Raw genomic sequence first — 26,831 nt, 5'->3', positions numbered from 1 at the left:
AACCAGACAGAGATGCAAAACCTCCAAGAACAATGGACAACTGGCAATGACTAATGAATCCTGCACACTTAAATACCCCAGTCAGAGCTGCAATCAGCAGGGACAACTGCCCATGATTGCAACCCAGGGACAACTGCATTACCGCCAACAACCACCGGAGGGAACCCAAGAGCAGAATTCACAACAGTTTCCACTGTTTAGGCACACCAGTGGCTCTGCAAACGCAACATGACGTCCGATCTCACTCCATACAATTCTGCTGTGAAAAAGTAAAACGGTGCTCGTTCCCTTCTAGCTCTGCCATGCTCCAAAACAGTAGTTTACCCCCACATATGGGGTATCAGCGTACTCAGGACAAATTGGACAACAACTTTTTCTCCTGTTAATTTTTCATGTTACCCTTGTGAAAATACAAAACTGGAGGCTAAAAAAATCATTTTTGTGGAAAAAAAAGATTTTTCATTTTCATGACTATGCGTTATAAACTTTAGTGAATCACCTGGGGGTTCAAAGTTCTCACAAGATATCTAGATAATTTCCTTGGGGGATCTAATTTCCAATATGGGGTCACTTGTGGGGGGTTTCTACTGTTTAGGTACATCAGGGACTCTGCCAACGCAACGTGAAGCACGCAGACCATCCCATCAAAGTCTGCATTACAAAACACCACTTCTTCCCTTCCGAACTCTGCCATGCACCCAAACAGTAGTTTTCTCACACATATGGGGTATTAGCGTACTCAGGACAAGTTGAACAACAACTTTTGTGGTCTAACTTCTCCTGTTACCCTTGGGAAAATACAAAACGGGGGGTAAAATATCATTTTTGTGGAAAACAAAAGGATTTTTATTTTCACGGCTCTGCATTATAAACTTTAGTGAAACACTTGGGGGTTCAAAGTTCTCACAATACATCTAGATAAGCTCCTAGTGGGGTCTAGTTTCCAATATGGGGTCACTTGTGGGGGGTTTATACTGTTTAGGAACATCAGGGCTTCTGCAAAAGCAACGCTCTCAGACCATTCCATCAAAGTCTGCATTCCAAAATGCCACTTTTTCCCTTCCAAGCTCTGCCATGCACCCAAACAGTAGTTTTCTCCCACATATGGGGTATCAGGGTACTCAAGATAAATTGCACAACAAAGTTTGGGGTCCAATTTCTCCAGATTTTGTGGAATAAAATGATTTTTTAATTTTCACGGCTCTGCATTATAAACTTCTGTGAAGCACTTGGGGGTTCAAAGTGCTCACCACACATCTAGATAGGTTGCATAGGGGGTCTGCTTTCCAAAATGTGGTCACTTTTGAGGGGGTTCCACTGTTTAGGCACATCAGGGGCTCTCCAAATGAGACATGGTGTACTATCTCAATTCCAGCCAATTTTGCATTGAAAAGTGAAATGACGCTCCTTCCCTTCTGAGCTCTGCCATGCACCCAAACAGTGGTTTATCCCCACATATGGGGTATCAGCTTACTCAGGACAAATTGCACAACAATTTTTGTGGTCCAATTTCTCCTGTTACCCTTGGTAAAATAAAACAAATTGGATCTGAACTAAATTTATTGTGAAAAAAAGTGAAAAAAGTTAAATGTTCATTTTTTTGAAACATTCCAAAAATTCCTGTGAAACACCTGAAGGGTTAATAAACTTCTTGAATGTGGTTTTGAGCACCTTGAGGGGTGCAATTTTTCGAATGGTGTCACACTTGGGTATTTTCTATCATATAGACCCCTCAAAGTGACTTCAAATGTGATGTGGTCCCTAAAAAAAATGGTGTTGTAAAAATGAGAAATTACTGGTCAACTTAAACCCTAAGGGTATGTGTCCACATTCAGGTTTGCTTCAGGCTTTGGTTAGGATTTTATGCAGGTAAAATCCTGACCAAAAATGCACCTGAGGTCACTTACAGGTCACCTGCGGTGTTCCTGCGTGTTTTGCTCATTGTAGCAACATGCTGCGTTCTGAAAAAACGCACCGCATGTGCGTTTTTGCGGGAAAAACGCATGCGTTTTTTAATGCACAGTGGAGACGGGATTTCATTAAATCCCCTCCACTATGCTGTAACATCTGGACGCTGTATTTTTGACGCTGCGGCTCAACGCTGCATCAAAAACGCAGCGTTTCCTGAACGTGGACACATACCCTAATAACTCCCTAGCAAAAAAAAAAATTTGGTTCCAAAATTGTTCTGATGTAAAGTAGACATGTGGAAAATGTAACTTGTTAAGTATTTTGTGTGACATATCTCTGTGATTTAAGTGCATGAAAATTCAAAGTTGGAAAATTGCGAAATTTTTCAAAATTTTTGCCAAATTTCCATTTTTTTCACAAATAAACAAGTAATGTCAAGGAAATTTTACAACTAACATGAAGTACAATATGCCATGAGAAACCAATATCAGAATCACCAGGATCCATGCAAGCATTCCAGAGTTATAATCTCATAAAGGGACAATGGTCAGAATTGTAAAAATTGGCCCGGTCATAAACATGCAAACCACCCTTGGTGGTAAAGGGGTTAAAGATGCTTTTTTTTAATGGCAAAGCTAGTTTTTGCATTGCCATATTTAGACAGCTATAATTTTTCTGTATTTCGCCCAACAGATTCATGTGGGGGCTGTTTTTTGGCAGGACGAGTTGACGTTTTTATTTGTACCATTATATCACACATGACATTTTTTCATCACTTTCTAATCCGATTTTTGGGAGGTAGAATGAACAAAAATCAACAATTCAGGAATAGTAAAATTTTGGTGAAAAAAAGTTAAATGTTCATTTTTCCCTTTCACATTCCATTAATTCCTGAGAAGCACCTGAAGAGTTAATAAACTTCTTGAATGTGGTGTTCAGTAACTTTTAACCCTTCTAACTTCCTAAGAAAAAAATTTCAAAAATTGTTCTTTTGTAAAGCAGACTCAGATTGTGCTGTTATAAAGCAGATGTTTGACACCGTGTGAAATAACTCTCTGGATTAAAGTGGTTGTCCACTGCTAGGACAACCTTTTTTCAATCTAAATGTTTGGACTCAATAAAATAAAAAATCTTATACTTGCCTCCCGTGTCGGTGCTGTTTCGGCGGCGTCTGCACTCGCTCTCCCCAGGGCTCCCATGCAGTTGTTGTTACTTGTAATTCTGGCTCCAAGTCAGCTCTCTCATCACTGTCCCCACACTTGTCGAATTGAATATAAAGAGGAAATTAGGGCTGCAGCTGATCTCTGACTTCCTATTCATGTTCAGTTGAACAGACAACAGACCGTGACGCCAGCGCTGATTGGGCGCCAGACTCACGTGTCACAACAACAGCATGAGAGCCCCAGCAAGAGCAATTGTCCACACTACAGGAATGGCGCAGTTAAAGGAGGTGAGTACAAGCTTTTTTATTTTATTGGGGCCAAACATTTAAATAGAGAAAGGTTTGTCTAAGTTTTGGACAACCCTTTAAGGGCATAAAAATTAACAGTTTGAAAATTGCAACATTTTCGCCAAATTTCTTACTTTTTCACAAATAAACCCCAATCATATTGAAGAAACTTAACCACTATCATGAAGTACAATATGTCTTAGAATAGGTGGGATCTGTTGAAGCATTCCAGACTTATTACCACATAAAGTGACACTGGTCAGAATTGTCAAATTTGGCTTGGTCATGAAGGTAAAAACAGGCTTGGGGAGGGGGTTACGGCATTGAAGGGAACCTGTCATGTAAAAAAAAGCCATTAATCTATATACATGGGGTTCGCCTGCAGGTTAATAGCATTTTGACACAGTGTGGAGCTCTCACTTAGAGCCCGGCTGCCGGAAAGAAATGAACTTTATTCCCCCTGGTAGACTCACTCTTTCAGTTAAGGTACCTTCACACGAAGCGACGCTGCAGCGATAGTGACAACGATGCCGATCGCTGCAGCGTCGCTTTTTGATCGCTGGAGAGCTGTCACACAGACCGCTCTCCAGTGACCAACGATGCCGAGGCCCCCGGGTAACCAGGGTAAACATCGGGTTGCTAAGCGCAGGGCCGCCCTTAGTAACCCGATGTTTACCCTGGTTACCAGCGTAAAAGTAAAAAAAACAAACAGTACATGCTCACCTGCGCGTCCCCCAGCGTCCGCTTCCTGACACTGACTGAGCTCCGGCCCTAACAGCACAGCGGTGACGTCACCGCTGTGCTTTCACTTTCACTTTAGGGCCGGCGCTCAGTAAGTGTCAGGAAGCAGACGCTGGGGGACGCGCAGGTGAGCATGTACTGTTTGTTTTTTTTACTTTTACGCTGGTAACCAGGGTAAACATCGGGTTACTAAGCGCAGCCCTGCGCTTAGTAACCCGATGTTTACCCTGGTTACCAGTGTAAAATATCGCTGGTATCGTTGCTTTTGCTTTCAAACACAACGATACACGGCGATCGGACGACCAAATAAAGTTCTGGACTTTATTCAGCGACCAGCGACATCACAGCAGGATCCTGATCGCTGCTGCGTGTCAAACGAAACGATATCGCTAGCGAGGACGCTGCAACGTCACGGATCGCTAGCGATGTCGTTTCGTGTGAAGGTACCTTTAGATTAGAGGGCCAAATTAATTAGTGAGTGTAAGCAACCCTTTAGAGATGAAAATTCATATTACTAAAGTATCCAGAGGGTAAAATACATAATAATGTAATAAAATATGACATTTATTGTATATATTTAAGGTGGTCAAAACTGATAAAAATTAATATATTAATCCTTTGTTATTTCTGTATTAAGTAGGATTCCTAAGTTAGAGAATCCTGCCCATTTGGCTAATAAATTGATTTTATATTACATCCCATAAATAGGGTTTATTTACTTACCCTCAGGGTAATTTAATAGAATTGAGCTAACGCAGTTTTAGTCACCGCTCTGGCATAAAGAGTACCTGCTGAAACTGCTCCCATGGCTACCTGGGGGAATAAAGCTTGTGTCTTCCAGCCAATGCGGCAGCTGCATAGTGTCGGAACGCTATTAACCTGCAGATTAACCCCATATCTGCAAATATCTACAGGTTAATAGTGTTATTTTACATGGCAGGTTCCTTTAAAGTATCATAGCTTAAATAAACAATATTTATCCCTCATATATTTCACATTTCTTTATAGCTGTTCCGGAAAATTTCATACAAGGCTATGAACAGAGAAGAACTTATAGCAGGAATTGATGATTTTTTAGATGAAGTTGCTGTCTTACCTCCTGGCAGATGGGATCCCACTGTGCGCATACAACCTCCTAAATTTCTGCCTTCAGTTCACAGAAGGTAAACATTTTTACTCTAGTTATATTTTCATACAATTGCATTTTCTCGATTCTCTCTATATCAGGGGTCTCAAACTTGGCTGGGTATATGGGCCACACAGAAAAAAATTTAATTGTGGAGCCACATTTTTTGAAGAACAAAGTGACATTTTTAGTGATAACATTTTTTTCTTTTCCTTTTTGAACATTTTTGCTGTGTTTTTTAATTCTTTTAGAGAGTGGGTCATTATGGATGTGGTGATAACAAGTGTCCACTCATATTGTAGTTATATTCCCATATTGTGGCTACTGAATGTCCCCATCCACGTCCTCATATTGTAGTTAATTCCCCAGATCCAGGTCCCCATATTGTAGATTCCGTATATACTTGAGTATAAGCCGACCAGAGTATAAGCCGAGGCACCTACTTTTGTCACGGAAAACTGGGTGAGCTTATTGACTCGAGAATAAGCCGGGTATGCATTGTCCCCTCATCCCTGTTCTGCTATGCGTGGCTCCCCCCATCCTGTCCTGGTATGTGGCTCCCCCTGTCCTGTCCTGGTATGTGGCTCCCCCTGTCCTGTGCTGGTATGTGGCTCCCCCTGTCCTGTCTTGGTATGTGGCTCCCCTGTCCTGTCCTGATATGTGGGTCTCCCTGTCCTGTGCTGGTATGTGGCTCTCCTCGCCCTGTCCTGGTATGTGACTCCCCCTGTCCTGTCCTGATATGTGGCTCCTCGTCCTGTCCTGGTATGTGTGGCTCCCCCTGTTGTATGCATGACTCCCCCGGTCTCGCATGCCTCGGCTCCCCCCGTTCTGCATGGCTCGGCTCCACCGGTCCGCATGGCTCGGTTACCCAGTCCGCATGGCTTGGCTCCCCTGGTCCCCCATGAATTGGCTCCCCCTGTCCCATGGTTGTATGCATGGCTCGCATCCCCACTCCTGCCCCCCCTCATCCTACTCACTTTCCTCGCGTATGCATCTCCGTCCCTGCATCTCCTTTGTCTTGGCGCCAGCAGCTCTCCTCTCCCGTGCTGAGCAGTCACGTGGCTCATTAAGGTAATGAATGTGCCCTCCACGCCTATAGGAGTGGAGACACATACATATTCATTACCGTAATGAGCAGTATTATGTGACCGCTCAGAACAGGAGAGGAGAGCAGCTGGCGCAGGGACAAAGGAGATGCAGGGATGGAGATGCAGTGACGGAGGGTGAGTATGATGTCTTCTGTTAGCCCGCGGCTGCAGCTGCACCTGTCACTGTGCCACAGCCGCTGGTTCCTGCCACTGCTACGCCACTCCCAATCCCCCGAAAGCATTCTGGATAGTTGACTCGTGTGTAAGCCGAGGAGGCATTTTCAGCGCAAAAAAATGTGCTGAAAATCTCAGCTTATACACGAGTATATACGGTATGTCCCCATCCAGGTCCTCATATTGTAGTTATGTACCTAGGTTTTAGAGGAGGAAAATAGAAAAAAAAAGTGAAGCAAAAAATGTGGTCTATTCTATACTAATTACATTGCATTACATTGATATTCTATACTAATATTCCCCATCATTGTGTATATATATATATATATATATATATATATATATATATATATATATATATACCGTATATACTCGAGTATAAGCCGAGATTTTCAGCCCAAATTTTTGGGCTGAAAGTGCCCCTCTCGGCTTATACTCGAGTCATGGTCGGCGGTGGGGTCGGCGGGTGAGGGGGAGAGAGCATGTCGCATACTCACCTAGTCCCGGCGCTCCTGGCGCCCCCCTCTGCCTGTCCCACGGTCTTCGGGTGCCGCAGCTCTTCCCCTGTTCAGCGGTCACGTGGGACCGCTCATTAGAGAAATGAATATGGACTTCACTCCCATAGGGGTGGAGCCGCAAATTCATTTCTCTAATCAGCGGTGCCAGTGACCGCTGACAGAGGAAGAGCTGCGGCACCCGGAGACAGTGTGACAGGCAGGGGGAGCACCAGGAGCGCCGGGACTAGGTGAGTATTTTATATTCACCTGTCCACGTTCCACACGCCGGGCGCCACTCAGTCTTCCCGTCCTCTGGCTCTGACTGTTCAGGTCAGAGGGCGCGATGACGCATATAGTGTGCGCGCCGCCCTCTGCCTGATCAGTCATTGCAGAGAGATGCCGGGACGGGACGCTGAGGAGCTGCAAGCAAGAGAGGTGAGTATGTGTTTTTTTTTTTTTTTTATTGCAGCAGCAGCGTTATATATGGCACAGATTTATATGGCACATCTATGGAGCAACGGTGCAGAGCACTATATATGGCACAGATTTATATGGCACATCTATGGGGCAACGGTGCAGAGCATTATATATGGCACAGATTTATATGGCACATCTATGGGGCAACGGTGCAGAGCACTATATATGGCACAGATTTATATGGCACATCTATGGGGCAACGGTGCAGAGCACTATATATGGCACAGATTTATATGGCACATCTATGGGGCAACGGTGCAGAGCACTATATATGGCACAGATTTATATGGCACATCTATGGGGCAACGGTGCAGAGCACTATATATGGCACAGATTTATATGGCACATCTATGGGGCAACGGTGCAGAGCATTATATATGGCACAGATTTATATGGCACATCTATGGGGCAACAATGAACAGTGCAGAGCATATATGGCACTGCTTTATAAGGAGCATCTATGGGGCAATAATGAACAGTGCAGAGCATATAAGGCACTGCTTTATATGGAGCATCTATGGGGCCATAATGAACGGTGCAGAGCATTGTATATGGGGCATCTATGGGGCCATAATGAATGGTGCAGAGCAATGGCACAGCTTTATAAGGAGCATCTATGGGGCCATAATGAACGGTGCAGAGCATTCTATATGGCACAGCTATATATGGAGCATCTATGGGGCAATAATCAACGGTATGGAGCATTATATATGGCACAGCTTTATAAGGAGCATCTATGGGGCCATAATGAATGGTGCAGAGCATTGTATATGGCACAGCTTTATAAGGAGCATCTATGGGGCCATAATGAACGGTGCAGAGCATTCTATATGGCACAGCTATATATGGAGCATCTATGGGGCAATAATCAACGGTATGGAGCATTATATATGGCACAGCTTTATATGGAACCTCCTTCGGTGCAATAATGAACGGTATGGAGCATCTATTTTTATTTTTGAAATTCACCGGTAGCTGCTGTATTTTCCACCCTAGGCTTATACTCGAGTCAATAAGTTTTCCCAGTTTTTTGTGGCAAAATTAGGGGGGGTCGGCTTATACTCAGGTCGGCTTATACTCAATTATATATGGTATATATATGCACACACACATATATATATATATATATATATATATATATATATATATATATATATATATATATATACAGCACTGGCAAAAATTAAGAGCCCACGGCAAAAATCAGTTTGTCTGATTTTTCTCTTTATAGATATACTTTTGAGTAACATGTTAATTGTTCTTTTATTTTATAAACTACTGACAGCATGTCTCTGAAGTCCCAAGCAATAAATTTTGTATTTATTTTCTGAAGATGAGAAATGGTCAAAATAACAAAAAATTGCCTTGCTTTCAGACCTCAAATAATGCAAAAAAACAAAAAACAAATCCATAATCATTTAGAAACAAGAGTTCAGTAATCAATATTTTGTGGAATAACCATGATTTTTAGTCACAGCTTTCATGAGTCTTGGCATGCTTTCCACTAGTCTTTCACACTGCTTTTTGGTGACCTTATGCCACACCTGGTACAAAAATGTAAGCAGTTTTTCTTTGTTTGATGGCTTGTGACTATCCATCTTCCTCTTGATTACATTCCAGAGGTTTTCAATTGGATTCAGGTCTGGAGATTGGGCTGGCCATGACAGGGATTTGATGTGGTGGTCCTTCATCCACACCTTGATTGACCTAGCTGTGTGGCATGGCGCATTGTCCTGCTGGAAAAAAAAACAGTCCTCAGAGTTGGGGAACATTGCCTGAGCAAAAGGAATCAACTGTTTTTCTAGGATAACCTTGTATTCATACATCCTTTGCAAAGAACAACCTGCCCAATTCCAGCCTTGCAGAAGCATCCCCAGATCATCACCGATCCTCCACCACATTTCACAGTGCAAGCAAGACACTGTGGCTTGTACACCTCTCCCGATCTCCGTCAAAACCATTAGACGACCAGGTGTTGGGCAAAGCTTAAAATTAGACTCATCAGAGAAGATTACCTTACTTCAGTCCTCTATGGTCCAACCCTTATGGTCTTTGGCAAACTCCAGCCTGGCACTCCTTTGCTTCTCATTAATAAGCTTTACATGACTTGAGTCCTGCCTCTAGGAGCCTGTTAGGAACTGTTCTTGCCGTGCACTTCACCCCAGCTGCCATTTGCCATTCCTTTTGTAGGTCACTTGATGTCATCCTGCGGTTGCTGAGTGACATTCGAATAAGATGACGGTCATTCCGGTCAGTGGAGAGTCGTTTTCGCCCTCTGCCGGTCTGTAGCTTTGTTGTCCCCAATGTCTGCAGCTTGACCTTGTTGTAATGGACTGCCATCTTAGAAATTTTAAGGATGGAGGCAATATGACGCTCATTGTGTCCCTCTGCTAGTAAAGCCAGAATTGAGCCCTTCTATTCCTCACTGAAGACTTTTCATTTCAACACCATTGGCATGGATACAAGTTATTTTTTCATTCTTATTACTTTTGGGATATTACTAGCACTTGGTTTATTATCCAGCTTGAACTATTTTCAGAGGATTGTGAACACCACAGCAGTAATTTTTTTTATACTTTCCTTCCTTAACCCCTTCACCCCCAAGGGTGGTTTGCACGTTTATGACCGGGCCAATTTTTACAATTCTGACCACTGTCCCTTTATGAGGTTATAACTCTGGAACGCTTCAACGGATCTTGGCGATTCTGACACCGTTTTCTCGTGACATATTGTACTTCATGATAGTGGTAAAATTTCTTCGATATAACTTGCGTTTATTTGTGAAAAAAATGAATATTTGGCAAAAATTTTGAAAATTTTGCAATTTTCCAACTTTGAATTTTTATGCCCTTAAATCACAGACATATGTCACGCAAAATACTTAATAAGTAACATTTCCCACATGCCTACCTTACATCAGCACAATTTTGGAACCAAAATTTTTTTTTGTGACGGAGTTATAAGGGTTAAAAGTTGACCAGCAATTTCTCATTTTTACAACACCTTTTTGTTTTAGGGACCACATCTCATTTGAAGTCATTTTGAGGGGTCTATATGATAGAAAATACCCAAGTGTGACACCATTCTAAAAACTGCACCCCTCAAGGTACTCAAAACCACTTTCAAGAAGTTTATTAACCCTTCAGGTGTTTCACAGGAATTTTTGGAATGTTTAAATAAAAATGAACATTTAACTTTTTTTCACACAAAATTTATTTCAGCTCCAATTTGTTTTATTTTACCAAGGGTAACAGGAGAAAATAGACCCCAAAATTTGTTGTACAATTTGTCCTAAGTACGCTGATACCCCATATGTGGGGGTAAACCACTGTTTGGGCGCATGGCAGAGCTCGGAAGGAAAGGAGCGCCATTTGACTTTTCAATGCAAAATTGACTGGAATTGAGATGGGACGCCATGTTGCATTTGGAGAGCCCCTGATGTGCCTAAACATTGAAACCCCCCACTGTTGTGAATTTGCTTTTTGCTCCCTCTAGTGGTTACTAGTTTTTTGACTCTGGTTTTTCTGTCATTCCTTTTATCCGCACCTGGGTCGTTAGTTAGGGGTGTTGCTATATAAGCTCCCTGGACCTTCAGTTCAATGCCTGGCAACGTAGTTATCAGAGCTAGTCTGCTGTGCTCTTGTCTACTGATCCTGGTTCCAGTTATATCAGCTAAGTCTGCCTTTTGCTTTTTGCTATTTGTTTTGGTTTTGCATTTTTGTCCAGCTTGTTCCTGATCTATATCCTGACCTTCGCTGGAAGCTCTAGGGGGCTGGTGTTCTCCCCCCGGACCGTTAGACGGTTCGGGGGTTCTTGAATTTCCAGTGTGGATTTTGATAGGGTTTTTGTTGACCATATAAGTTACCTTTCTTTATTCTGCTATCAGTAAGCGGGCCTCTCTGTGCTAAACCTGGTTCATTTCTGTGTTTGTCATTTCCTCTTACCTCACCGTCATTATTTGTGGGGGGCTTCTATCCAGCTTTGGGGTCCCCTTCTCTGGAGGCAAGAAAGGTCTTTGTTTTCCTCTACTAGGGGTAGCTAGATTCTCCGGCTGGCGCGTGTCATCTAGAATCAACGTAGGAATGATCCCCGGCTACTTCTAGTGTTGGCGTTAGGAGTAGATATATGGTCAACCCAGTTACCACTGCCCTATGAGCTGGATTTTTGTATTCTGCAGACTTCCACGTTCCTCTGAGACCCTCGCCATTGGGGTCATAACACCCCACAAGTGACACCATTTTGGAAAGTAGACCCCCTAAGGATCTTAACTAGATGTGTGGTGAGCACTTTGACCCAACAAGTGCTTCACAGAAGTTTATAATGCAGAGCCGTAAAAATAAAAAATCATATTTTTTCACAAAAATGATTTTTTGCCCCCAATTTTGTATTTTCCCAACGGTAAGAGAAGAAATTGGACCCCAAAAATTGTTGTGCAATTTGTCCTGAGTATGCTGATACCCCATATGTGGGTGTAAACCATTGTTTGGGCGCAGGGCAGAGCTCGGAAGGGAAGGAGCGCCATTTGACTTTTCAATGCAAAATTGACTGGAATTGAGATGGGACGCCATGTTGCATTTGGAGAGCCCCTGATGTGCCTAAACATTGAAACCCCCCACAAGTGACACCATTTTGGAAAGTAGACCCCTTAAGGAACTTATCTAGATGTGTGTTGAGCACTTTGACCCAACAAGTGCTTCACAGAAGTTTATAATGCATAGCCGTAAAAATAAAAAATCATATTTTTTCACAAAAATGATCTTTTCGCCCCCAATTTTTTATTTTCCCAAGGGTAAGAGAAGAAATTGGACCCCAAACATTGTTGTGCAATTTGTCCTGAGTACGCTGATACCCCATATGTGGGTGTAAACCATTGTTTGGGCGCAGGGCAGAGCTCGGAAGGGAAGGAGCGCCATTTGACTTTTCAATGCAAAATTGACTGGAATTGAGATGGGACGCCATGTTGCGTTTGGAGAGCCCCTGATGTGCCTAAACATTGAAACCCCCCACAAGTGACACCATTTTGGAAAGTAGACCCCTTAAGGAACTTATCTAGATGTGTGTTGAGCACTTTGACCCAACAAGTGCTTCACAGAAGTTTATAATGCATAGCCGTAAAAATAAAAAATCATATTTTTTCACAAAAATGATCTTTTCGCCCCCAATTTTTTATTTTCCCAAGGGTAAGAGAAGAAATTGGACCCCAAACATTGTTGAGCAATTTGTCCTGAGTACGCTGATACCCCATATGTGGGGGTAAACCACTGTTTGGGCGCATAGCAGAGCTCGGAAGGGAAGGAGCGCTATTTTACTTTTCAATGCAAAATTGACTGGAATTAAGATGGGATGCCATGTTGCGTTTGGAGAGCCCCTGATGTGCCTAAACATTAAAAACCCCCACAAGTGACACCATTTTGGAAAGTAGACCCCCTAAGGATCTTAACTAGATGTGTGGTGAGCACTTTGACCCAACAAGTGCTTCACAGAAGTTTATAATGCAGAGCCGTAAAAATAAAAAATCATATTTTTTCACAAAAATGATTTTTTGCCCCCAATTTTGTATTTTCCCAAGGGTAAGAGAAGAAATTGGACCCCAAAAATTGTTGTGCAATTTGTCCTGAGTACGCTGATACCCCATATGTGGGTGTAAACCATTGTTTGGGCGCAGGGCAGAGCTCGGAAGGGAAGGAGCGCCATTTGACTTTTCAATGCAAAATTGACTGGAATTGAGATGGGACGCCATGTTGCATTTGGAGAGCCCCTGATGTGCCTAAACATTGAAACCCCCCACAAGTGACACCATTTTGGAAAGTAGACCCCTTAAGGAACTTATCTAGATGTGTGTTGAGCACTTTGACCCAACAAGTGCTTCACAGAAGTTTATAATGCATAGCCGTAAAAATAAAAAATCATATTTTTTCACAAAAATGATCTTTTCGCCCCCAATTTTTTATTTTCCCAAGGGTAAGAGAAGAAATTGGACCCCAAACATTGTTGTGCAATTTGTCCTGAGTACGCTGATACCCCATATGTGGGTGTAAACCATTGTTTGGGCGCAGGGCAGAGCTCGGAAGGGAAGGAGCGCCATTTGACTTTTCAATGCAAAATTGACTGGAATTGAGATGGGACGCCATGTTGCGTTTGGAGAGCCCCTGATGTGCCTAAACATTGAAACCCCCCACAAGTGACACCATTTTGGAAAGTAGACCCCTTAAGGAACTTATCTAGATGTGTGTTGAGCACTTTGACCCAACAAGTGCTTCACAGAAGTTTATAATGCATAGCCGTAAAAATAAAAAATCATATTTTTTCACAAAAATGATCTTTTCGCCCCCAATTTTTTATTTTCCCAAGGGTAAGAGAAGAAATTGGACCCCAAACATTGTTGAGCAATTTGTCCTGAGTACGCTGATACCCCATATGTGGGGGTAAACCACTGTTTGGGCGCATAGCAGAGCTCGGAAGGGAAGGAGCGCTATTTTACTTTTCAATGCAAAATTGACTGGAATTAAGATGGGATGCCATGTTGCGTTTGGAGAGCCCCTGATGTGCCTAAACATTAAAAACCCCCACAAGTGACACCATTTTGGAAAGTAGACCCCCTAAGGAACTTATCTAGATGTGTTTTGAGAGCTTTGAACCCCCAAGTGTTTCACTACAGTTTATAACGCAGAGCCATGAAAATAAAAATTCTTTTTTTTTTCACAAAAATGATTTTTTTAGCCCCCAGTTTTGTATTTTCACAAGGGTATCAGGATAAATTGGACCCCAAAAGTTGTTGTCCAATTTGTCCTGAGTACGCTGATACCCCATATTTGGGGGGGAACCACTGTTTGGGCACATGACAGAGCTCGGAAGGGAAGGAGCGCCATTTGGAATGCAGACTTAAATGGATTGGTCTGCAGGCGTCACGTTGCATTTGCAGAGCCCCTGATGTACCCAAACAGTACAAACCCCCCACAAGTGACCCCATATTGGAAACTAGACCCCCCAAGGAACTTATCTAGATGTGTTGTGAGAACTTTGAACCCCCAAGTGTTTCACTACAGTTTATAACGCAGAGCCGTGAAAATAAAAATTTTTTTTTTTTCACAAAAATGATTTTTTAGCCCCCAGTTTTGTATTTCCACAAGGGTATCAGGATAAATTGGACCCCAAAAGTTATTGTCCAATTTGTCCTGAGTACGCTGATACCCCATATGTGGGGGGGAACCACTGTTTGGGCGCATGACAGAGCTCGGAAGGGAAGGAGCGCCATTTGGAATGCAGACTTAAATGGATTGGTCTGCAGGCGTCACGTTGCATTTGCAGAGCCCCTGATGTACCCAAACAGTACAAACCCCCCACAAGTGACCCCATATTGGAAACTAGACCCCCCAAGGAACTTATCTAGATGTGTTGTGAGAACTTTGAACTTCCAAGTGTTTCACTACAGTTTATAACGCAGAGCCGTGAAAATAAAAATTCTTTTTTTTTTCACAAAAATGATTTTTTAGCCCCCAGTTTTGTATTTTCACAAGGGTATCAGGATAAATTGGACCCCAAAAGTTGTTGTCCAATTTGTCCTGAGTACGCTGATACCCCATATGTGGGGGGGGAACCACTGTTTGGGCGCATGACAGAGCTCGGAAGGGAAGGAGCGCCATTTGGAATGCAGACTTAAATGGATTGGTCTGCAGGCGTCACGTTGCATTTGCAGAGCCCCTGATGTACCCAAACAGTACAAACCCCCCACAAGTGACCCCATATTGGAAACTAGACCCCCAAAGGAACTTATCTAGATGTGTTGTGAGAACTTTGAACCCCCAAGTGTTTCACTACAGTTTATAACGCAGAGCCGTGAAAATAAAAATTCTTTTTTTTTTCACAAAAATGATTTTTTTAGCCCACAGTTTTGTATTTTCACAAGGGTATCAGGATAAATTGGACCCCAAAAGTTGTTGTCCAATTTGTCCTGAGTACGCTGATACCCCATATGTGGGGGGAACCACTGTTTGGGCGCATGACAGAGCTCGGAAGGGAAGGAGCGCCATTTAGAATGCAGACTTAAATGGATTGGTCTGCAGGCGTCACGCTGCATTTGCAGAGCCCCTGATGTACCCAAACAGTACAAACCCCCCACAAGTGACCCAATATCAGAAACTAAACCCCCCAAGGAACTTATCTAGATGTGTTGTGAGAACTTTGAACCCCCAAGTGTTTCACTACAGTTTACAACGCAGAGCCGTGAAAATAAAAAATATTTTTTTTCCCACAAAACTTATTTTTTGGCCCCCAGTTTTGTATTTTCCCAAGGATAGCAGGAGAAATTGGACCCCAAAAGATGATGTCCAATTTGTCCTGAGTACGCTGATACCCCATATGTTGGGGTAAACCCCTGTTTGGGCACACGGGAGAGCTCTGAAGGGAAGGAGCACTGTTTTCCTTTTTCAACGCAGAATTGGCTGGAATTCAGATCGGATGCCATGTCCCGTTTGGAGAGCCCCTGATGTGCCTAAACAGTGGAAACCCCCCAATTATAACTGAAACCCTAATCAAAACACACCCCTTACCCTAATCCCAACAGTAACCCTAACCACTCCTCTAACCCAGACACACCCAACCCTATTCCCAACCGTAAATGTAATCCAAACCCTAACCCTATCTTTAGCCCCAACCCTAACTGTAGCCCCAACCCTAGCCCCAACCCTAGCCCTAACCCTAGCAATAACCCTAGCACTAGCCCTAACACTAGCCGTACCACTAGCCCTAACCCTAGCCCTAACCCTAACCCTAGCCCTAACCCTAGCCCCAACCCTAGCCCTAACCCTAACCCTAGCCCCAACCCTAGCCCTAACCCTAACCCTAGCCCTAACCCTAGCCCCAACCCTAGCCCTAACCCTAACCCTAACCCTTGTCCTAACCCTAACCCTAACCCTAGCCCTAACTCTAGTCCTAACTCTAGCCCTAACCCTAACCCTAACCCTAATGGGAAAATGGAAATAAATACATTTTTTTATTTTTTTATTTTTCCCTAACTAAGGGGGTGATGAAGGGGGGTTTGATTTACTTTTATAGCGGGTTTTTTAGCGGATTTTTATGATTGGCAGCCGTCATGCACTGAAAGATGCTTTTCATTGCAAAAAATATTTTTTGCGTTACCACATTTTGAGAGCTGTAATTTTTCCATATTTGAGTCCACAGAGTCATGTGAGATCTTGTTTTTTGCGGGACGAGTTGACATTTTTATTGGTAACATTTTCGGACACGTGACATTTTTTGATCGCTTTTTATTCCGATTTTTGTGAGGCAGAGTGATCAAAAACCAGCTATTCATGAATTTCTTTTGGGGGAGGCGTTTATACCGTTCCGCGTTTGGTAAAATTGATTAAGCAGTTTTATTCTTCGGGTCAGTACGATTACAGCGATATCTCATTTATATCATTTTTTTATGTTTTGGCGCTTTTATACGATAAAAACTATTTTATAGAAAAAATAATTATTTTGGTAGTGCTTTATTCTCAGGCCTATTACTTTTTTATTTTTCTGCTGCTGATGCTGTATGGAGGCTCGTTTTTTGCGGGACAAGATGACGTTTTCAGCGGTACCATGGTTATTTATATACGTCTTTTTGATCGCGTGTTATTCCACTTTTTGTTCGGCGGTATGATAATAAAGCGTTGTTTTTGCCTCGTTTTTTTTTTTTTTCTTACGGTGTTTACTGAAGGGGTTAACTAGTGGGGCAGTTTTATAGGTTGGGTCGTTACGGACGCGGCGATACTAAATATGTGTACTTTTATTGTTTTTTTATTTTATTTAGCTAAAGAAATGTATTTATGGGAATAATATTTTCTTTTTTTTTTCTTTATTTAGGATATTTTTTTTTTTTTTTTTTTACACACATGTGGGGAATTTTTTTTTAACTTTTTTACTTTGTCCCAGGGGGGGACATTACAGATCATTGATCTGACAGTGTGCACAGCACTCTGTCAGATCGACGATCTGCTGTGCAGGGCTGCAGGCTTACCAGCGCCTGCTCTGAGCAGGCACTCGGTAAGCCACCTCCCTCCCTGCAGGACCCGGATGCCGCGGCCATCTTGGATCCGGGAACTGCGGCGAGGAGGGAGGTAGGAGACCCTCAGAGCAACGCGATCACATCGCGTTGCTCCGGGGGTCTCAGGGAACCCCGCAGGGAGCCCCCTCCCTGCGCGATGCTTCCCTATACCGCCGGTATACCGCGATCATGTTTGATCGCGGTGTGCCGGGGGTTAATGTGCCGGGGGCAGTCCGTGACCGCTCCTGGCACATAGTGCCGGATGTCAGCTGCGATATGCAGCTGACACCCGGCCGCGATCGGCCGCGCTCCCCCCCGTGAGCGCGGCCGATCGCATATGACGTACTATCCCGTCGGTGGTCATACGGGCCCACCCCACCTCGACAGGATAGTACGTCAGATGTCAGAAAGGGGTTAAATAAGATTTGGTTCAGGTGATCACCTAATCAGAAGCACATTAAGTAGAATGAGGTGTACTCTGGTTGGAATTCAACTCACACTAGAATGGAATGGCTGTCAGACATGTAGAGAAGCTGATTTTTATAAAACTGTGCAGTGGTCTCTTAATTTTTGCCAGAGCTGTATATACGGTAGTTAATTGATGTGTTCCAAGGAACACACACAAAATTACATCACATAGAAATTTCATATACAACATGAATATATACAAATAGATTATTTTGATTAAATGTAACAATTAACAAATTAGGATAAAAAAATAATAAAAATATTAATAAAATTTGAATGGTGCATATCTTTATAACTGCTTTACAATCCAAGAGTCTGAAGGCAACAATAGAAGTAAAAAATGTGATTTTAGGAGTAAAGGATGACAACATATGAAAAGAAAGACTGGAAACGTTAAACCTCATAAAAAGACAAATATACCATGCGCATACAGTATACATTGGGGAAAATAAGTTTTTTTTATATCTTGCCGTCTGTGCAAGTTTTCTCACCTACAAAGAATGAGAGGTCTGCAATTTCTATCATAGGTACATTTCAATTGTGAGAGACAAAATCTAAAAATAAAATCCCGAAAATCATATTTATGATATTTAATTTGCATTTTATTGCATGAAATAAGTATTTGATCACCCACCAACCAGCAAGAATTCTGGCTCTCACAGACCTGTTCATTTTTCTTTAACCCCTTCACCCCAAATCCTGTTTTTACCTTCCAGACCAGGCCAATTTTTACAATTCTGACCACTGTCACTTTGAGAACATAACTTTGTAATGCTTCAATATATCTCACTAATTCTGAGAATGTTTTCTTGTGACATATTGCACTTAATGATAATGGTAACATTTCTTTGATATGACTTGTGTTTATTTGTGAAAAAAACTGAAATTTTGTTGAAAATTTTGAAAATGTTTGCAATTTTCAAACTTCTAATTTTTATGCCCTTAAAACAGAAATTACACAAATTAATTAATAAATAACATTTCCCACATGTCTACGTTTCATCAGCACAATTTTTTATTTTTTTTTGTTAGGAAGTTATCAGGGTTTCTTATTTTTACAACAAAATTAGCAAAACCATTTTTTTTAGGGACAACCTCATATTTGAAGTGACTTTGAGGGGCCCATATGACAGAAAATACCCAAAAGTTACACCATTCTAAAAACTGCACTCCTCAAGGTACTCAAAACCACATTCAAAAAGTTTATTAACCCTTCAGGTGCTTCACAGGAATTTTTGGACTGTAGAAGGAAAAATAAACATTCAAATTTCTTTCACAAAAGTATTCCTTTAGACCTATTTTTTTTACTTTCTCAAGGGCAACAGGAGAAAAGGGACAATAGAATTTGTTGTGCAATTTCTCCTGAGCATGCCGATACCCCATATGTGGGGGAAATCTGTTTGGGTACATGGCAGGGCTCAGAAGGGAAGGAGCGCCATTTCACTTTTTGAATGTAAAATTTGATGGCATAATTAGCGGACGCCATGTCATGTTTGGAGTGCCCCTGATGTAAATAAACAGTGGAAACCTCCCAATAAGTGACCCCATTTTGGAAACTAGACCCCTTAGGCATACCTCCCAACTTTTGAAGAAGGGAAAGAGGGACAAAGTTTGCATCGCGCGCAGCGGCAAATTTTAGGCCACACCTCTGACCACACCCATTTCACAACTAGTCACACCCATATCCATGCCCCAACCACACCCATTTAGCACTGCTCATCACACTGTTTCATAAACAATAATTAGAAACAAAAAATTATGGCCACACAGTGCTCCATACTGTATTATGGCCACATATGATGCTCCATACTGTATAATGGCTACACATGATGCTCCATACTGTATAATGACCACACATGATGCTCCATACTGTATAATGGCCCCACATGATGCTCCATACTGTATAATGGCCCCACAGTGCTCCATACTGTATAATGGCCGTACAGTGCTCCATACTGTATAATGGCCACACAGTGCTCGATGTTGTATAATGGCCACACATGATGCTCCATACTGTATAATGGCCACACTTGATGCTCCTTATTGTATAATGGCCCCACATGATGCTCTATACCATATAATGGCCACACATGATGCTCAATACTGTATAATGGCCACACAGTGCTCCATACTGTATAATGGCCACACATGATGCTCAATACTGTATAATGGCCACACAGTGCTTCATACTGTATAATGACCCCCCACATGATGCTGTGTACAGTATACTGGCCCCACGTGATGCTCACACAGTATAATGGGCTCACATGATGCTGCATACTGTATAATGTCCTCACATAATGTTTTGTACAGTATAATGGATCCACGAGATGCTGCGTACTGTATAATGGCCTCACATGATGCTGCGTACAGTATAATGGCCACACATGGTTACCCCACCCCATCATTGCCCTCTCACCCCATCATTGCCTTCTCCATCACTACACACACCTACACACACACACCTCTCACCATGCTCCCTCACAGCAGCCGGCAGCTTCCATGATGTCCAATGATGTCATCCAGCAGCGCCGCTCGCAGCTCCGGTACGCCACTGATAAAGACCTCTCCGTGTTTCCTGTGCCAGTCAGTGTCAGACCGAGGAGCAATATCTGCTCTGATCCGACACAGCTAGCATCCTCTCCGTACACCTTGTACACACATGACTCCGCTCCGTACACCTTGCACACAGCTCCGCTCTATACACTTCGTACACACACCGCTCCGCTCCGTACACCTCGTACACACATGACTCCGCTCCATACACCTTGGACATGCGACTCCGCTCCGTACACCATACACACACGGCTCTGTGCTGTACACCTCGTACACACAACACACATGGCTCTGCTCCGTACATCTCGCACACACACGGCTCCACTCCGTACACCTCGCACCCACGGCTCCGCTCCGTACACCTCGCACACACACGGCTCCGCTCCATACACCTCGTACACACATGGCTCTGTGCCATACACACACACCTCATACACACACACATGGCTCTGCTACATCCACACTGTAAACCTCTCCTGACCCCACACATATACTTACCCTCATCCAGCACCATGAATACCAGCAGTCCTGCATGCATACATAGAGGCACCGATCATGTGACCCCTGACTTCTCTCCTTCAGTGACCTCATCACAGGTCCTGTGTGCACAGAGCAGCCATATATGTGGTGTGCTGCTCTGCCGGTGGTGGGATGACTCGCAGACCTCCCAATCGTCCCGGATCCAGTGGGGCAGTGCTGATGAGGCTGAGACTCAGAGCGGGAAAACTGCTGTCCCGCCCGTGATCGCGGGGCAGACTGTCAAAATCGGGACTGTCCCACCAGATCCGGGATGGTTGGGAGGTAGGCCTTAGGGAACTTATCTAGATGTGTATGAGTCGCCCACCAAGGCAATGGGGATACTTGATACCGGGTCTGGTCGCACTTAAAGGGGATGTCACTGTGGATGCAACTCGGTCTGTGACCCTGGGTGCCCAATTAAAGGGAAGGTCTTTTAAAGGGATTATAGGAATAAAGTTTGTGTCCGTGACGCCACCTGTGGTTCTCGGTCAGAGGGTACCGAAGCTGCTTAAAGGGGTCCTTTGGGGCGATGTTAATGCAGCAATAGATGTTGATGCTTCCTACAGGTGAAGCGGGGTCCCCAGGGCTCCCGGTGTGATGGGCAGGGATGGTGTGTGTCGGCAAATAAATGGATGACATAGAGTTATAACGTCTTTACCTGGTTTACTGGTGGTAGCAGTCCACAGTCCAGGGTACCAGGAACAGGTGGTGATGTGGTCCGGCTGGCCTGGAGGCAATGGGGGATCCTTCTCCCAGGTGAGGTCCACAAGCCTTCCTACTCCTGCTCGTATGCGAGGTCCCTGCTGCCTGTAGCTTGCTGGCAAAGTCCTCTCTCTCTTCTGTCCAGGGACAGTTACCTGTATGATGGGCAATGTGAGCCTTTTTATAGGGTCTCTATCACGACCCGGGCTTCTAGTATACTGCTGCACCTTCAGGTGTGGGTGCGGGCAAATAACATAAAGTCCTATGCCCTCCGGCTCTGCCGTGCGACCTGGAGTTCAACACAGCCTCGGGCTCCTGGTGCCCAGTTCCTGCACTTCGGCTCAGAGGGTGCACGGTCACAGTTCCCTTCCAAGCCCTTTCCTTCTACTGTGCTTCTTTCTTCTGATGCTAGCTAACATGCACCCTCTTCAAGTTCACTTCCTTTCCTGGAGCTGCAGATCAGTCCTGGCTGCATGGCTCCACTGTCTGCTTTCATTCCTCTCTCTTCCACTGTCTCTCCACACTGAACTAACTCCTCCTCCAGACCAGAACTCTTAAAGCTGGGGCAGCTCTCACAGCTCCCCCTTCTGGCCTGGATTCAGAATGTGTTGTATGTAGGTGCTTACCTGATAAAGGAAATCCTCCTTGCCTCCAAACATGATATCGCCCTCTCCGAAAGGAAGCCAACATCACTGTAACAACCGGTTACCTGGGGTGTTACATGTATTGAGCACCTTGAACACCCAGATGCTTCACAGAAGTGTATAACGTAGAGCCATGAAAATAAAAAAAATCTAATTTTTCTCAAATAAATCTTTTTTAGCTCCAAATTTTACATTTTCATAAGAGTAACAGGAGAAATTGCACCATGCAATTTGTTGTGGAATTTCTCTTGAGTGCGCATATACCTAATATCTGGAAGAAAACAACTACTTGGGTGCACGACAGGGCTTGGAAGGGAAGGATTGCCATTTGACATTATGAATGCAAAATTTGCTGGAATAATTAGCGGACGTCATTTAGCGTTTGGACAGCCGCTGATGTGCCTAAACAGTCAAAACCCCTCACAAGTGACACCATTTTGGAAAGTAGACCCCTTTGGGTACTTGCCTAGATGTGTATTAAACACCTTGAACCCCCAGGTGCTTCACAGATTCACAGAAGTTTATATTGTTGATCGTTGAAAATAAAAGAAAAATCTAATTTATTCTGGCAAAAATCTTTTTTAGTTCCAAATTTTGTATTTTCGCAAGGGTAACAGGAGAAAATGGACCCCAAAATGTGTTGTGCAACTTCTCCTGAGTTTACCAATACCCAATATGTTGTCAAAAGCTACTTTCGAGGCACAGTGCAATCCTCAGAAGGAAAGAAATGCCATATTATAGTGCAGATTTTGCTGCACTTGGTTGAAGGTGCCATGTTACATTGGCAGAGCCCCTGAGGTGCCAACACAGCAGAACCCCCCATAAGTGACCCCATTTTACAATCTAAACCTGTCAATAAACTCATCTGGGAGTGCAGTTATTTTATTAACACCACAGGTGTGTCACAGACTTTTATACCATTGGGCAGTGAAGATAAAATAACATACATTTTTACTACTAAGATTGTGTGTTAGCCCCAAGTTTTACATTTTCATACTGGGAAATGGGTAAAAATGGCACCAAAATTTGACCCACAAATTTTTCGGAAAGTGGTAATACACCATATGTGACTGTACAGTACTACTTAGCGATAAAGAGAGACTCACAAGGGACAGAATGTTATTTGCCTCCTGGAACTCAGATTTTCCTAGAATAATTCCATATAAAGAGCCCCTAAGTGATAGAAAAGCAGAATCCCCCCCACTTTAAGTGACCCCATTTTGGAAATTATAACCCTTTATCTACAGGTGTAGCGATTGAGTCGCCCGCCAGGTCAGTGGGGATACTCGGTATCGGGTCCAGTCGCAATTAAAGGGGTGGTCACCGTGGCAGAGGTCCGGTCCGTGGCCCTGGGTAGAGTTGAGCGACTTTTACTTTTTTCGGATCGAGTCGGGTTTCGTGAAACCATGACTTTGTCAAAAGTCGGGTCGGGTGAAATTGGCCGATTATTGCGAAAAGTCGGGGGCCGACTGAAACACGAAACCCAATGCAAGTCAATGGGGAATCAAAGTCGGCAGTGAGTGGAGGACAGGAAAACACCTACAGTGCCCATTTTAATGCCAAAAACATCAATTCTTATTACTGAAGCTTGTCAATCTTAATTTACTTTATAGTTAGGCATTGAAAACTGGGGGTCATTTGGCTAAAGTTGTGGGGGGGTGGGGCTGGCTCAAGATATTCGTGGGCCCAGGAAACGCGGAATATGTCATGGCGGTGGAGCAGGGAGAGGTAAGTATTTCAGGGGGGCCCACTCGTTGGCATTGGCACTGGCACAGGGCCCCTCATATTACGGCGGTGTCTTTGACGGCGGGTGGCGCCTCCCACCGACAGGGACACTTTTGCGTACTATGAGGGGCCCTGTGCCAGTGACGTCGCCAATGAGTATGCCCCCCCCACCTGATGAAGGAACCTGCACTTTCATCTGCACCTTCCTCTTTGTCCCCGTGTAAGGTGGTATAGTATGCGGGAAGTGAAATCTGACTTTTAGCAGGGTCAGATTCTGGCTGTATAGAATGTAAGGGGAATGTAGTGGTCTGGGTCAATGTACCAGCAGACTCATCTAGCAGTGGCTGAGCAATGGGCAGGATGAGGAGGAAACACAGATATAGGCCCAAATAATATAGTGGGCTAAATGCAGTTCAAAATTGGTAACAGGACTAAACAGGCGGCATTGCTTTGTTCAGCGGAGGACAACTGTAATGAGTGGCAGACACAGTTAATAGGCCCAAATAATAAAGTAGGCTAAATGCAGTTCAAAATTGGTAGCAGGACTAAACAGGCGGCTTTGCTTAGTTCAACGGAGGACAACTGTAGTAACTGGCAGACACAGTTAGTAGGCCCAAATGATAAAGTAGGCTAAATGCAGTTCAAAATTGGTAACAGGACTAAACAGGTGGCATTGCTTTGTTCAGTGGAGGACAACTGTAATTAATGGCAGACACAGTTAGTAGGCCCAAATAATAAAGTGGGCTAAATGTCTGCCAAAAAAATGTTCATAAATAAACAGGTGGCATAGCTAGGTACAGGGGTGGGCTCCTCTGCTGAGTAGCAGACAGTGGTAGTAGGCGCAAAGTATTAACTAGTCTAAATGGAGGCCAGGGCCCCTGTATATTTTAACTATCATCTATCATTTCAACAAATTTGTATTGCAGTGCAATTGAAGGATTTAACAGCACAGAACAGACTACACAGTGGTGGAGCAGGGAGAGGTAAGTATTGCAAGTGGTAAAGCACTGTTCGAGCTGGGGGGGACACTCTCTCGTGGGCGGCGGTACTGGCACAGGGCCCCTCATATTACGATGGTGTGTCTGACGTTGGTTGTGCACCACCACCGTCAGAGACACTTCATTGTACTATGAGGGACCCTGTGCCAGTGCCGTCGCCCAAGAGTGGGCACACCCACCTGTCCAGGAAAACGGCACTCGCACGGGTGCTTGCGCCAGGTAGTGACCACGGCCCTGTGGGGGGAGTCAGCCCATTTAGGGAGGTATAAAAAGGGCCTATGGTGGACATTCTGCAGCTGCAAATGGAGGAATTGGAGAAGTCAGTAAGAGGAGGCCAAAAGCAAGACATTTTTCAGGCAAGCTACGTGTCAGCAGGGGAAGGTGGGGCAAAATAATTTGAAATCCATGATTGGTTCATTTTAATGAAGGTTAGATCATCAACATTTTGGGTAGCCAGACGTGTCCTTTTTTCGGTCAGTATTGAACCAGCAGCACTGAAGACTCTTTCTGATAGCACACTAGCAGCAGGGCAAGCAAGCTCCTGTAATGCATATTCTGCCAATTCAGGCCAGGTGTCTATTTTAGATGCCCAGTAATCAAAGGGGAATGACCTGTGAGGGAGAACATCGATAAGGGAGGAAAAGTAGTTCGTAACCATACTGGACAAATGCTATCTCCTGTCACTTTGAATCGATGCAGCAGTACCTGTCGTGTCAGCGGTCATTGCGAAATCACTCCACACCTGGTCATAAAACCCCTCTGTCCAACTCCACTTTGGATTTGTGCACCTCTAACACCTCTGCCATGTTGCCCCCTATGGCTTGTGTGAGAACCATCACCGCCGCTGTGTGCTGGGAATGCCTGAACCAAACGGTCTACAAGAGTTGCTTGTTTGGTAGCCAATATTTGCTCAAGGTTCTCATGTGGCATGATATTTTGTAATTTTCCTTTATATCGTAGATCCAGGAGGCAGGCCAACCAGTAATCGGTCATCATTTTGATAATGTGGAGGTCCCTTTTTAGGATACGCAAGGCATACTCAGCCATGTGGGCCAATGTTCCAGGTGTCAATTTAATGCTTGTGCTGGGTTGAGGAGCACTTTCTTGCAAATCAACATCACTTGTGTCATGCAAAAACCCTGTACCTGACCTTGCAATGCCACCAGTTTCTATTGCCCCCTGAGAAGCATCCTCCTCCCATAAATATTCATCCCCATCAACCTCCTCCTCCTCCTCTTCATCCGCCACCTCGTCCAGGAGAATTGCCTGAGCAGACAATGGCTGACTGTCATCAAGGCTTCCCTCCTCCTCGGCTGCAGATGCCTGCTCCTTAATGTGCGTCAAACCTTGCATCAGCAGACGCATTAGTGGGATGCTCATGCTTATGATGGCGTCGTCTGCACTTACCAGCCATGTGCATTCCTCAAAACACTGAAGGACTTGACAGAGGTCTTGTAGCTTCGACCACTGCACACCAGACAACTCCATGTCTGCCATCCAAGTGCCTGCCCATGTATGTGTATCCTCCCACAAATTAATTACAGCACGCCTCTGTTCGCACAGCCTCTGAACCATGTGCAGTGTGGAGTTCCACCTTGTTGCAATGTCGATTATTAGGCAGTGCTGGGGAAGATTCAGCGATCGCTGTTGGTTCTGCATACGGCTGGAGTGTACGGGCGACCGACGGATGTGCGAGCAAAGTCTTTGCACCTTCAAGAGCAGGGC

The 26,831-nt window shown here is 44.0% G+C and overlaps 1 protein-coding gene across 1 annotated transcript in view; it reads left to right on the top strand.

Annotated features, from left to right (window-relative positions):
• The window catches only part of SLC4A9 (solute carrier family 4 member 9), a 1,224,185-nt gene that overhangs the window by 273,885 nt on the left and 923,469 nt on the right, over nucleotides 1-26,831 (top strand). Inside the window, exon 7 of the mRNA XM_077265989.1 lies at nucleotides 5,111-5,265. Coding sequence (XP_077122104.1) covers nucleotides 5,111-5,265 — 155 coding nt within the window. The remainder of the gene's footprint in view (nucleotides 1-5,110; nucleotides 5,266-26,831) is intronic.

This window comes from Ranitomeya variabilis, chromosome 5 (genome assembly GCF_051348905.1).
Source record: "Ranitomeya variabilis isolate aRanVar5 chromosome 5, aRanVar5.hap1, whole genome shotgun sequence".
In the NCBI taxonomy this organism is placed as follows: domain Eukaryota; kingdom Metazoa; phylum Chordata; class Amphibia; order Anura; family Dendrobatidae; genus Ranitomeya; species Ranitomeya variabilis.
The sequence above is the reverse complement of the archived record's forward strand: the minus strand, read 5'-3'. Positions and strand labels throughout refer to the sequence as shown.